A 14739-nucleotide genomic window follows, 5' to 3' on the forward strand; every position below is an offset into this window, starting at 1 on the left:
GAAAAAACTAGACAGGGTGCACCGAAACTTAAAGTTCAAACCAACACAAACAACAAAGCTAACAGTATTTGATTGTCGGCCACTATTACAAGGCTCTGCAAGTTGAAAGTAAAAAACAAGTCACTTAGATCACTAACTCACTTCCTGTTACTGAAATTACTGAGCACATCGTACACAGAATTGGATTTATCCAAACACCCTTCATTGAAAAGAGGGCGCAGTTTCAAAAGGTGAACTATCACCCTTACTTACAGCAAGTTGGCTGATGGGGGTTATCTCAGGCTGGAATTAATTACATCAAAGTCTACGATCCACAGGGCTGAGCAGATGACATTTACAAGGGGCCAACCGAGGCGCTTAATTACACACTTTCATAAAGTGGCAGAATTAGTGTGCCAGACTGGTACCCCACATAAACAGCGAAGGAATAACAACACTAGCAACCTTTTGGAGAAGTCAAACAAAACAGGTAAAGGGGATGAGGTGTTTTGGGTGACATTTTATGCAGTCAAAACCCAATAACAAAGTGCTATGTCAGAGAGGGGAGAGCACTTCGCGTTCTTGGTGCTTTTTTTTTTTTTTGGGGGGAGATGAGCTCACTGGCTAAAAAATGCATGGCTGTGGAGAAGGGTGAGCGCTGTGCATGAGTAGCGGTGCAGCAAATGTGCCGTGTGGTGTTCCTTGTGTTCCTCTGACCTGCTTTTCGTGACAATGCGTCTCCAACAGGGCGGAGGAAGAAGATTCTCTCATAGCTTCATCCATAACCTCACAGTTGAGTCATTCTTGTCTTTCTATCTCTCAGACTTATAGCTCTTATTTTTCTATTTCTGTATTCCTGTTTTTCCTATTTTCTTGTCCCTTTCCCTCTCTACCTTTCGATCTCCCCTTCAATTCCTTGCAGCTAACCCCCTATCCACCAGCTGATGTCTCTTTTCTCGTGTGTCTTCCTTACTCACCATCTCTCTCTCTCTTTGTTTGGATGCAGTGAGGGTAGGCCCTGTCAGTGTGTAGTCTGTCAGAGTGGAAACAGCAGGGAGCACAGACGGCCTTTCACAGAAGCTAAAATAAAGACAGGCATGCAAGAAACACCTCAATGTTCACTCTTCCTGGCTGCACACAGACAACCTTCTACAGCCTGTATGTGCAGTATAGAAAACCATACAGCCGCACGCCCTCGCTCACATAAACAGATATACGATACTGCCAGCACATCCCGCCCACTGCCCTAGTATTTGCCTCAGTCTGTCTGTCACTTTGTGCCATTGTCACACTGCTCACACCTCAGTCACTGCCCCACAGTGGGACAGGCTTCCTCTGCTGTGATCCGCCAACATGTGTTCAGCCCGTTCCAAAGTCCCACACATATGCATTCTCATGCAGGCACAATATACATACACACACATAACTACACACACACAACACAGTCTGCTTGCTCCAGGCGCTCATTCAAACATCCCCATAACACAGGGTCACATCTCCAGAGGGACTGGTGGCTGTTTTTCACGCTTGCAGTGTGAGAGAAACACGAGAGGGAATGTTCACAGATTTCATCTATTTTCATGGTTGGATTTTAATTATTGATTTTACCTTTCCATTTAAAGTGGTCTACAAGCACTTCATTTTTCTTGTTTTATCACATACTAACTTTTCAGGTCTATTAAGGTGTGATTAAGATTGTTGTTGTTTTTTTTTTTGCCATTTTCTCTATAAAGTTAGAGACATAGAATCTTTCACACAGATACTGGAAGCTGGACAAACAATGGCAGAGCTCAAATTTTGTTCCCAGCTGGATGATGCATGAGGTGGCAAAGAAGGGACTGCAGGAAACAAATCTTTACAAGAGAGGAGCAGAGAATAGTGATCATAGAAAAAACCACACACCCATGTCTCCTGCTGCAGCACAGAATTAAAAAACACACTCTCAATTTCATTATTTGCATATTTATGGACATAACTTATGCCGTGTAAACGGCCTGCATTTTCAAGCCATCTTCTCATAAACCAAACTGGCTATTGGCTTTTTCCAAACAATTATAATATTGTCAGTGAGCACACATTTACTTTTCTACCCTGTCTTATCCCTAGTAAGAAATACATATGTAGTCGCCCACGCAGGCAGTTACAGTATAGAGAACTGGTGTTATAGTTGGACATATGCTCACACTTTTTGGGCTGCTCCAAGGCACTGCAAACAAACTCAACCAAAGCATTGGGTTCTCAGGGAAGGATGACCTTTCCGTGCATGCTCCACCGAGCAGCAGATACATCATGCTATGTCTGAGTGTGCACTCCTGTGTCCACTTGCGTGAATGGGTGCGCTTGGATGTCTACTGTGCGCAAATGTGTCCGTGTGTCTGAGTGCAGCTATGGTGTGGGAGTGCTGTTTTATCTGGAGAGCAAAACAACAACTTGTCCTGACCACAGACTAGACCCTGTCTATCCGCCAATTCACCCAGAAAACAAATAGAGGGCAAGAAGGAATGAGAGTAGAGACCCAAAAAAATGAGTATGTCTTGCAGTGCTGTGCAGAGCAGACGTGCCTGGCAATGACTTGCGGGGCAATGGGAACTGTCAAGAGCTCTCTTAGCTCATGTCAGTTCTATAAAAAGAGAGAAAAGAATAAAGAAAATATGAAAAATAATCCCAAAAAGGCACAGATGTGGGATCCAGTATCAAACATTAACATAATGTGAAGCAGGGAGGGAGACAGCTGGAAGGGTTTCAACAACTACATCACTATCTTAACCCAACCGCACCAGTCATTTAAGTTAACAACAATGTCATGCATGATTACACTCGAACTAAGTGTAAGGAGCTGGTGTTTAACTTCACTCTTCTGACGAGTATACAAATAATTCAAATTGTGCGGGAATCAAAAACATTTAAGTGTCTCTACGGACAATACAAGATACAAAGAAATGGAGCCAGAAAACATTATTTTTTCATCCTGAATTATTCACAAAAAAAAAAAAAAAGAAGCTAATTACTGATTTAGTGGTAGATATGAAAAACAGACTTAAAATACGAATGCACTGTGTGTAAGATGCACAAAATTCATCAACAGTTCTGGAGAGTTGTTTAAATGTTTCTCGTGTATTGGAATATTGATGTATAGTGTGTTTGTGAAAGTCACTGTGCATGCAAGATGTAGTAGTATGTGTTTGCGTAGGTTTGTGTGTGAATGGCGTGCGTGTGTGTTTGCATAACTGTGTGCGTGTGAGCCGAAACAGTCTTCATTAGGCTGACGGAGAAATGCCGCTCAACAATCAACCATTAATTAAGTGTCAGAAGCATTTAACGGTCAGACACGCTGGCGGCCGATTCCCATGCCAGACACTAATAACAGCTACAATCTGCCAGAGCTGAAGCTCTGCTTACACAGACGTGCCAGACAGCACGCAGTCTCCAAGAAAATGAGTACATACATTCAGTAAAATTAGCCATAAGAACTGGGTTTCTATTTAACATGAGAAGCACTTCTTTCTCTTACAGCGTATCTGCCTGTCACTGTGGCATTCTCTTGAGCAGAAGCTGCACCATGTGATAAAACATATCCAAGACACATAAAGAATCCAATTGTTGCTTGGAGCAGCTCTTAATTTGTGCAGCAACTACATTGGACCCACTGTCTCTATGACAAAATTAAAATGAAATCCTGCTCTTGTGAGTGCAGGTGTGTAATTAACAGTCCAACCAGAATCACCACGGTTTTTTTAGGGGGACTATTGTGTCCAAAAAAAGCTGAATTTGCTTTGGCTTTTCTGAAAAAGAGTGACACACTATATGCAATCAATTACACGGACTGCAGTGACATTCCAAAGTTCAAAAGTTTTACTGAAGCTGGTGTTTTACAGATAACTGTAACAACATGCAGCAAAGGCTCAGAAAAATAAATAATAGTCGCGTTAGGTTTAAATAGGCTTATGGAAAAATTGCAAACTAAAAACTGGTCTGTTAGAGGGCTTAATAGAAGGCTTGCAATGCTGCAATATATATATATATATATATATATATATATATGTAGGCCAGGGTTTTGCAATCCATAAAGCAGAAAAACATAGAATCAAAATGATCTGAACCTGGTTGGTCACTGAGGACATGCTCAGGAAAACATACAAACAGTTTTGTTTGCAGAAACTCCATAACAGGATTTCACCCACATGGTTTGGAAAATAGTATGGAAATAACAGCGCTGAGTCACTACATGTGCAAGAGCAGACATCAGTAAACAAAAACTGAATCTTAATATGCCTGTGGACACACAAAAAAATATGGAGGGTGGCCAAGTCTGGAGGCATCTACATGGCTCTAATGTCTTGCAGTAGGTTTCTGTTCAAGGCTCTATTGAACTATTACATGGATGCCATTTACAATCCAAATCAAAAAAAGGTTTCGGTGCTGCTATGGCAACTGCACAACTCCAGTGACAGACTGGTGATGTCTGAAAAATAATACAGGATGTTAAGGGACTTGATGCCCTTTATCCTCATCCATATTCTGTCATTCAGTATTTAAACCTCTTGCTGAACTCATCAGTTGGGCATATTCATTTTGTCAGATATCCTTAATTTTTATTTTCTGACTGGCTTTTTCTTCATACTGAAACAAATTATCCGTCTCCTAAGGAGCTATATTTTTATTAGATACAGACAACAAAGTCAATCCAGAGAACAAATATAATTTCTGCAACCTAGCTACTGCAGGTTGTGAAACAACACTTCACTCACTGTAATAAACCTTCCTTAGGGCAGAAATTTTGACTTGTCAAACAATGGTGTAACTAATGACATTAAAGATAAATTACATATAGGTGTTCAAATGGGAGGGTGCTAAGTAGCATAGTCTTTTGCCACTAATACAGCATGATGAAGCTGCTGTTTATAAGAGGTCCAATAACAGCAGCACTGAACTAAAGGAGGGGAAAAAACTGCATTCTCTCCAACAGTGGGCAATAATAAATTATGGGCCACAAGTACATGGGTACTGATTAGTTGAATCAGAGGCCTTGTCTTGAGGAAACATACATTTATTTTTTGCACTAGATGTTGTGAAGCTTTGCTTTGAAAATGTGCCAACCCACTGAATTCCTCTGTTCAAGGTTGTACAGTCACATTAAAGGTTCATATTAAAAGGTTCGCACCACTTGAGCAAGAATAGCAATTAAAGTTGGGTCAAATTCTCTGCATTTGCATCAGTATGGAACAAACAAGCTGATTAATATGATGAATTGGAATTGAGACTTGAAACTGGAGCCATAAGGGCCATAAAATCAGATTTCCATCAGGCTGTATAGCCATTCATCAGAGGAATACCTGGTTATTAAGCAGGTACTGATTGCTAAGTAGAAGCTATTGTAAAACACATGTAACCTGTAACAATGTGTTAAAAAGGCAAATGCTAGTTGTGTTCTGGGTTCAGCTGCATGTGCTCACTTCTGTCTAAGTGTACTAGAGAGCATTGCTTCCTGTAGAGCGATCAAATAATCACCCAATAAGCAGTGAAATTAAGACTAACATATTTGTATTGGGATTAATTTTATGAAATGAAAATTACTTCTTTCTTGTCCTTCTCATGTTTCCCTTTTAGACTCGTAGCATAATTAGAGGTCGAGTCATCAGGACAGCAAAACTTGCAATATGCCATGCCTGCTTCAAAATTGTAAATTATTATTATTATAATTGTTATTATTATCATTGTTCTCTTCTATCCCAACATTCTAGCAGATGAGAAAAAGCCAACCTCAGTTTGAAAATCTCGCTACTGTGTGTGAAAAACAGACAGAGGAAACTGATTAGCATGCACATGCAGTGGCACTGACCTCCTTGTTTTCACAGCTGAGGAATGACTGTTGTGCATATGTGCATGCATACACACCCACACACACGCAAAATGCATTTATAACCTGTGTAGAGAGCAATCTCATGGAAGTTAGCAGCATTCGGGCCTTATGTACACAACACTCACTATACACTATATAAATCATGTATTTACCATAATGCTGTGCTATAGTAAGGATACCATTTTTAAGTTGCAATTTGATTTAAGCAATCATATATTTCTGATCTAAATGATTCTCCATCCAAAACATCAGACCCAATGCCAATTGAACTATTTGCTACCATTTCAATTGGCAGCAAGCTCTAATGAGAGATGCAAGGCAAACTGAAGCTTAGTGAAACACAATGCCATCAGAAGGGCCCCTTTGAGTCGCATGTGTTTTTATACAGTATGAAAGATTAAGCTCAATGCCATATAATACACTGAATTCATGGAATGTAACCCTTCACAAAATTAACCACATGGAGGTACTACTCACTCACAATAATTAGCTCTGTGATTAGCGTGAGGTGAATTGAGACAGGCATAGTTGCATTTCAAATTTGCATTTCAATACAAATGTAAATGTGAACAAACTTTGTAATTAAGTAGTTAAATGGAAACTACAATATATTAACATATTGAAATACAAATTTGAAATAAAACTATTTGATCCTTACAACTGAGATATACCAATATGTATTTGATATAGTACACTAAAAACACATGCCAAACTGAAACTAGTAGTTTATTTTCATCCAAACTAGCAATTCCATCATTACACAACTTACTCATTATATGTGGTTTCTTTGACTCATCCATGTTAAATTAACTTCAGCTCCAGTTTAGCTCCATTTTTAGCTGAGCTTGTTTTGACACAGCAATAACAATAATATGACAATAGCCCGCAACTGTGTGCCAAATCTCTGAGCACCAGTTAAACCAATGTTAATGCTTCCTGACAGGGCAAAGGCTCCATAACAGCTACAAAGTCATCCGTGGAATGATTGGGCAACACAAACAAGCATACTGCATGTGCAACGGCCATATTCTTATTCAAATGCAAACACTGACACACAAGTGTGTGTGCATTACTAAAAATAATCAAAGAGTCATTTGCAGCAGGCCAGACAACATTTGGGACTAATTTGTGTACACATGTTATAGGCATGTTCTTTATGTTTGCTTGTTTTTTTTTTGTTTGTTTTCTTCTTACACAGTCATGATTGTTTCATGCTGGAGGCTACTGGTCACATTTAATCAAAATGTGGACCACATCAATAGTAGCCAAATACAATCTGTAAAGAGCAGACTGCATTGCTAATATTGCATGAAGGCGGTATATATTAATAGAAAAAAGACGGGACTATAATAGGGCTGCTGAAGGATGCTGAATATGAAATCAAGGTCATCCAGTGTAAATTGCTCTTTGGCAAACAATTACTTTTGTGCATCTTTCCTAATCAAAGCCGATTTTACAAGAGCAAATAAGAAAGCATCTCCTAGGTGCTCAGCAGGTTATAAAAGCCCCTCAACCCCTTCCTTTAAATTATACATACAAACAGGATGATAATACACCCCCTAAGTTAAATTGTGTGTTAGTCCCTGGACTGTGGGATTTGATCCAGGTTTATACTGTTCTTTCGCCTTTGTCATCACACTTTTGTTTGGCCAACTTCCTGACTTAAGCGGACAGGCCTCATTTTTCAATCAGGCACTGGACCCACTCATGCTTCACAGCTCTCTCATCACCCTCATCGACTCAGCCCCCACCTTCCTCTCACTCATGCTAATATGAAGGGGGGGGGGGGGGGGTCGAGGGGGAGACGATAGAGACACTATTGTAGATCAGCTCTGATGGATGCAGGAGAAAGCTGTGATGCTGGGAGGACTCCCTCTCCTGCTCTTTTACTCGCTTTAGGAAAAAAACCTATGGTGACTTATTGTTACAGCAAATACTGTATGATTGATTCTCATTTTATTCTGTTTTTAATACAGTACTACCAATACATAGAATATAGACGCATTTATAATTCCCCTCAGAGCCAGGCCTTACATATTCTGTAAGTAATTAATTTAAAATTGGAGAAACAAATACATGCAGGACTGATAAAATATTGTCCTTTTTTTCATATTTCAGACACCTGCAGTGACTTAATGCTGAGGAGGCAGACTGCTTGAGTCGTGCTGCAGGGCTGGCTGTGTTTTTTTTTTTTTCTTCGGCTGACCCAGTTGGGAGGCACATTGACTATGCAACTAAGACACAGACGGAGGAGAAACTTGGCAACACATGACTGGATAATCATCACGGTACTTTAATATTCAAGAGGGAGAGGGAGAGCGAGTGATAACATTAGGGAAAAGGCAACAAAATATGGGAGGCACTGAGGTTGAGATTTGCGGTGCAGAAGGAAAAAAGGGGAGAGGAGGACTGAGGAAGGAGAGGAAAAAGATGGAGAGAAAACAGTCCAATGGTGGAGCGTAAGGAATGCACTAAGACATGAAAAGATAAGACTTCTCTTCTATTCCCAGTAGATATTTTCAGAAGCTCAGCAAATGTTTCTAATTCCCTTTGCCTCCGTTAGCCTCCTTCTCTATGGCTACAGATTAAACATGAATAAAGAGTTTGCAAAGAGATGGAGAAGAGAAAGAGAAGAATAAGACAGAAAAAAGGAGTCTGGTGGTTGCCATGGTGATGAGAGGGGAGAGATTCCAGAGTGGTCTCGGCCATTACGCAGTGTGTTGGGGAGATGGACTATGCAGCACTTAGGCTTATTGCAGTGTGGGCTGAAACAGAACAGATATCTAATATAGACGAGATGGGCTCGCACCAAAATGGTGGACGGTGAGCACAGATCTAATAAAAAAAGAGGCTGTAGAACACTGAGGTTTTACTGCCAAAAGCTGTGCTGAGAAAAGGCAGCCAGGCTAAGGAAAAAATACATTTATCCTATTTGAGAGAATGGATGGATGTCCAGTGAGTAAAAGCCACACACACATACCCACTGACATCTACACAGAGACATATAAAAGGCACACAGACAAATGTATGCACATATGTGCACAGAAACATAATCACAGATAGATTGATCCCATCTAGACAACAGCTAAGTACAAGCCCTCCATTACTACAAAGCCAAGTACAACAGTTGTTGTCTTTGGCCATGCAGGGGCTCACATGTTATGGGCAGACACAACAGCTAAAGACAGAACAGTGATTTCCTGTCCATGAAGCTTTAGCATAAGACAAAGGGAGTGAGATCAATTCCCACAATCTTTTGTTGCAACTACAATAGCCTAAATTTCAATCTTGTCCCTGGGAAAACCCGTAATTACAGATGTCTACTCTAGGAGCAGAGGATTAAGATGTGTGAAAAGAAGTATATGAATTTATATGTATTTATGTTTAGTATCTCTATATATTCACTGTATTCCAGATGTAAGCTGATGTTTAAAAAATAAGCTAAACTAAACATCTGGCTGCTCACTTCTGACACACTTCCACTTAAACCAGAGACATGAAGCAGCTGAAGCACAACTGTGACATAACCAAACTACTTTCTGAGTAATGCCAGACAAACACAAGTGGCACTTTTTGCTCTAACAGACATTATTCGAAAGTTTACTTTCCGCACACACCACTTGGACTAGCACTGTTTTGTTTGGGGAAAAGAAGCGAAAAATAAAAAATAAAAAAAACCTGACAGCAGAGAGTTTGTGTTGCCAAATTGCACTGAAATTGTAAATTATATAATTATATAATAACAAAGATGCCCTGAAATAAACACATCATTTGACAGGCTGGTTATGGTATAACTTGGTCCATTAAGGACTGCGGCTAAGGAGGAGCTATTGACATGGAGTAATAAACAGTGCTCTCTGTCAGACAATAAAATGAGATTATGTACTGTAGAATTCCATTATGCATATAGTCTTGTGGTTGCCCGTCCCATTTTACTGCTACAAAACAGGGCAACTTGGGCAGTTGGAAGAGAAGAAAAAGACTGGTCATGCACCAAGTTATTTGTTTATGAGTATCTATGGCTCAAATGGAGTGTAACAAACTGCTTAAATAAACAAGAATTGTTGAGACAGAAAACCAAATGAGAAAAAAGGCAAACAGAGCTCAAGCTACAGATATGAGTAACTCCCTGAGAAGATACACAGTGAGATCTCTGATTATGTTCAATCTTTGGTTGTTGCCTGTTCACAAACTCGTTCCCTGCTGACCAGTGTGCACTATTTCTAACTGTGAACTAATCAAATCAAAGCAGAACAGTGGCTCTATGCCAGTGGCTTCTGGTCAAACCAACTTTATACAAAGCATCACAAAGCAGTGTGTCCGGTTCTGTGACATCTTCCTGGTGTTTCTCTGCTTCCTGGGTAGTTCAATAGCAGAAAAGTTATTTGAAACTTCAAATGACTCCTGCCGACAGCAAGTATGAGACTGCCAAATAAGAGGAAGAAAAGCTCTATAGTGAAAATGCTTTGGCCAAATTTTAAATTAAAACCTAAAAATTTCCTTTAATCTTTTGACTATTACTCGACACAAGACACAAATATCAAAGGAGATGGCTAGAGTGACATGTGTCTTTTAAAACACCTATTTAGTATGTACTTTGGTCAGCATGGAATATACCCAGAAGGTATTGTTTGTTTGTTTGCTTGTTTATCTAGGCTGATCTGACCAGCCAGCTGATTTTAATCTTTATGTTAATTCTAATCAGTAACCTGATAAAAACAGGTGTAGCCACGGGGTGGGGGTTCATTATCTCATGCCTTTGTGCCAGGGAGCCCTAGTGGGGTTTCAGTGGCACAGAGAAGTCAAAGAACCAACTGTATGTGTGCCATGGAAATTGTCAAAGTGGTTCAAGGGAAGAGCAGAATAGAATATAACAAAACTGAATGAAGGGAAGCAGAAAAGGGTTTGCAGGTCTGCCTTATCTGAGGAATAAGGAACAGAGCGCTACGGTTCACGTGTGCATGCGCTGTGTAATAAAAAGCAGACTGTGGGTGGCCTTCCATCCATTCACTTGCAGTAAAATGATGCTGTACTTTGCATATCTCCTCTAACCTACAGGGCAGCATCACATGTCAGCACGGCGGGGGCCTTTCTCTTTCCCCATGTGACACGGGTCATCGCAGTTGGTCTCGCCAGTGTCATATGAGGAGGGTGACAGGTAATTATGGCTTTGCACTCATGTCCCCTGGTGATTAACAGGCTTGATATCCTTCAGCAGGTCTCCCTGGCGCCAAAGTCACCACAAGATTTAAGATTTACATTATTTTATATTATTAGCTGTACTGATGTATGTGTATGTCATAGACTGTACACTGGGTGCATGAGAGTGTTTATGAGGATAAAAAATTAAGAGAAAGTAGAAGCTCAAGTAATACTCTCGAAGCCCAAACTAGCAAAATCAATAATTTACAGTGTTAAATTACTATATCAACTTTCGTGTTAAATATTTCTGCAAAAGTACTTTGCCACGAGAGACAATTTCATCATGCAAGGTCAGAAGCTCGACAAGTCTGACAGTTTTGTTTCCACTGGTGAGAAAGAAAGGCACCCAATGCCCCAATTGCATCCCAGTGGAGTTAACAAACAGTCTCTCTGCTCTTTTATCTTTGGTTTTATCTGGTCACGGAATGTGGTCTTGGGCCCTCCGAGTCACTTGATGTTGCTCCATCGAGCCACATCCCCACATTCACAATATCTCAAAAAGACTGACAAACTCCTGTCAGGTAATTAGCCTAATTAGTCACTGGCTTGTATTTCCTTCTCCTCCCCAGGCTCGCCTTTCCTCCTGCGTGGGTTTGAAGAGTGCCATCATTAATATCATCCCGCCATGGGTCATAAAGCATTCCATGTCACCATGATAAAGGTCCCTGTCCTGGCCTGGGAAAGGAGAGATGATAACCTATCTGGATAGACTGTCTTTGAATTAAACCGTCTCACGATACAATTAGTTCAGTGCACACTGCTACTTTTGCTCTGGAATGAGTCACGGTATATACCATATTCTCTCCTTCACGCTTTGTTTTCTCCCTTTTGTTCGGATATTTGAGAGGTTTTGCTCAGTAGTACTGAAGCCTTTTTCCTTTGAACTCAAAAACTCTGACAAGAGTGGCTGAAAGATCGCATAATATTTGAAATTAATGGCATAAATTACTGACATGAGAGCAATGATGCAGAGATGAAATAAAGGCGATCTGACTTGAATGTGAGTCAAACATTCACAAATCTGAGAAGTGACTAGTGTGGCTTTGAGAGTGACCTTAAATTTATCACATCCACATTCCTGCTGTAGGAAAAAATATAAAGATTATATAAACATACAAAAACAAAAAAGTTGTGTTACCTTCATAGACAGCTTTAAATCCCTGCCCACTGACTGCGTAGTCAGACAGTAGCCACAGTGTAAGCCTGGAGCCTGTACTCACAATGGGTGAAGGCAGCTGGAACCCCGTTAACCTGAGAACAAATGGACAGAAGGACAATAACGGTCAGACAGAAAAAAAAGATCCAATCAGCAGCACAGTTGGTTACAAGGTCAGGTATGAAGCCCGCTTCCATCAAGCCAGCTGTTCCCTCAGGCATTCAAGGATAACTTTTTGTGTAACGAGGCTCTGAATCATCCACAAATTATTAAAATGCCAAGACCTCAACAGGACAGAAAACCTCAACAGATTTCTCTCCATCAGCGAAGACAGAGTAACTGCAATCATTTACCCACAGTGAATTAGAAACACAGCAGTGTGGGAATGAACCAACAGATGAACAGGCAACAAACATAAAATTGTCAGACTCTGAGTAAACAACCATTTCTAATAACCAACCGGCGGTTTTTATATGTGTAGGCTAATTCAACTGGAACAGGAAATATTGGCTATTTATAGCAGCAGAGTACATCTCAACTTCACACCACAAGTTTTTTTTTTTGTTTTCTTTTCATGCTGGGTGTCTCTGTAAAGCTTGTTTTCCTATCAGTATGGCACAATAATGACAAGCTGTAGAAAGAGGCTATGTTATTTGCACGTTTGTTTTTCATTTTTCCATTTGTTATAGTTCATTTCAGCACTGTTACTGTCTTGGCTGCTAGCTAACATTAGGTCGCTCATTTTGCTAACTAATGCTATCGCTTTCACTGCGTGGATAACGCTAACCGGAACGGGGCTAGTAGCTAGGTATCACTGGCTAATATTTCCTAAATAAATATTTTGCTACGTCAGCTCAGTAATTTAGCCAAGTGTATCACCTGTGAACCAGGACCTCCGGAGATTTCCTGTCTGTGTTGCAGTTTCTACTTCCAGCCTCTGAAACTTAGCTAAGCAGCCAAGGTCAGGAGGAATCAAAGCTGTCAACACTATCGTTAATTTATGCGTCAATCTGTTCGCTAAGCTACCTCTAGCCTGAACACTGTTACGTGTGACATAGCGTTGTTTGTCATTTTTCAGAATACGTGGTTTAATTGGGGATGGTCATGGATGACGTTTTACTGCCCTCTGGTGGTGCTAATGTGAACTGCACGAACTAAATTTGAATTAATAGAAGATATAGTATGCGCTTTTTTACTATCATGACCTAACATAATGTTTTACATGATTGAGTCTCACTTATATATAATCTTTGTTCAAACTTACTCTTTGTGTCCCTATCACCCAGTCAAACTATTGTCAAGCTATCCTGATTTTCAGATGTGAAAACCAGACCGAATCACTATAAAATACTGCAATAAGTAGTGTGGCGAATAAAATCTCTGAGGGACTATTAACCAGTGTACTAAAATTATGTTGGATCCAAGCTACTGTATAGTTTTGAGTAATGAGCCTTGCCGTATTAGCTTTAAGCAGCAGCTTCACCAGGTTCAGCTATCAAATCCATTTCACGTTTGCCACCCACATACTGGCAGTACTCACATAGTCATGCACATACTTATTAAAAAAACAAAAAAAACAGGTGTCCACCATTCATTTGTCGCCAGTCACCACAGGTTGATTCATCTGTGTATTGACAGGAAAGTGTGTGTGTGTGTGTGTGTGTGTGTGTGTGTGTGTGTGTGTGTTTTACAGATTGTAGGACAATGTTGCTCATCTTACTTTAAACTCATCCTTGAAATTTCCCTTCCGAGGTGTCACTTTAATTTTCATTTTCTGTTCCTACATGTACTCTCTCACTGCATGTGTATCCCACTCTTTACAGTCTATTACATCCCCCCCTTTTATCTCCAGGTGTTAAGAGAGGCCTCAGTGTTTCACTTAATCCTTAAGTATCACATTGGAGGTTGGGAAAAATTGCAAAACACCAGTGCGGGAAAGATGAATTGGACCAAAAAGGGAAGAGGACTTTAATATATGCATGATTTCACTCCTCTCTGTGAGATTGTCACGGTGGGATATCAGCTAAACGATGGGACACATGTTCATGCAAATAGCCCCTTCGCTGACCGCAAATTGAGTTGGAAGGTAGCCATCTTGGTTCAGCAGCACACTGCGAGGAAGGGGTGGGTGGGGAGGTTGATAGAGGGTATGATGGAGGGGCTGAAGAGATGGGGAGGAGGGATCTACAAACTGGAAGGGATTCTTGCCGCATCCAAATCATGATCATCTGGCTTGAGCCAGATACGGCCCTAAATCATTTCTCTAAGCTAAGAGAAAACAAAATGGATACCTTCAGAAAACACACACAGAAACAGGCTTCATTTGAGAAGGCGAGATTAAATATTGCCATGAGATATGGGCTGTGGCAATCTGAGGCGTGCAGCTGGTATTGTGAAAAAGCCAGCTGGGGGATTGCCTGTTATCAAGAAAAAGATGCAAGATATGATTGCAACTGAGCGATACAAAAAAAAAAGAAGGGATATGCAGCACAGGTGTCTCAAGTGAATGGTAAATTGATGGAGGGAGGACGAATTAGATTGA

The 14739-nt window shown here is 40.5% G+C and overlaps 1 protein-coding gene across 1 annotated transcript in view; it reads right to left on the reverse strand.

Moving 5' to 3' along the window:
- csmd2 (CUB and Sushi multiple domains 2) overlaps positions 1-14739 on the reverse strand; it is a 227600-nt gene that overhangs the window by 180056 nt on the left and 32805 nt on the right. Inside the window, exon 3 of the mRNA XM_056398872.1 lies at positions 12180-12292. Within this exon, the coding sequence (XP_056254847.1) occupies positions 12180-12292 (113 nt within the window). The remainder of the gene's footprint in view (positions 1-12179; positions 12293-14739) is intronic.

The sequence above is a fragment of the Seriola aureovittata genome, chromosome 16, assembly GCF_021018895.1.
Source record: "Seriola aureovittata isolate HTS-2021-v1 ecotype China chromosome 16, ASM2101889v1, whole genome shotgun sequence".
Taxonomy (NCBI): domain Eukaryota; kingdom Metazoa; phylum Chordata; class Actinopteri; order Carangiformes; family Carangidae; genus Seriola; species Seriola aureovittata.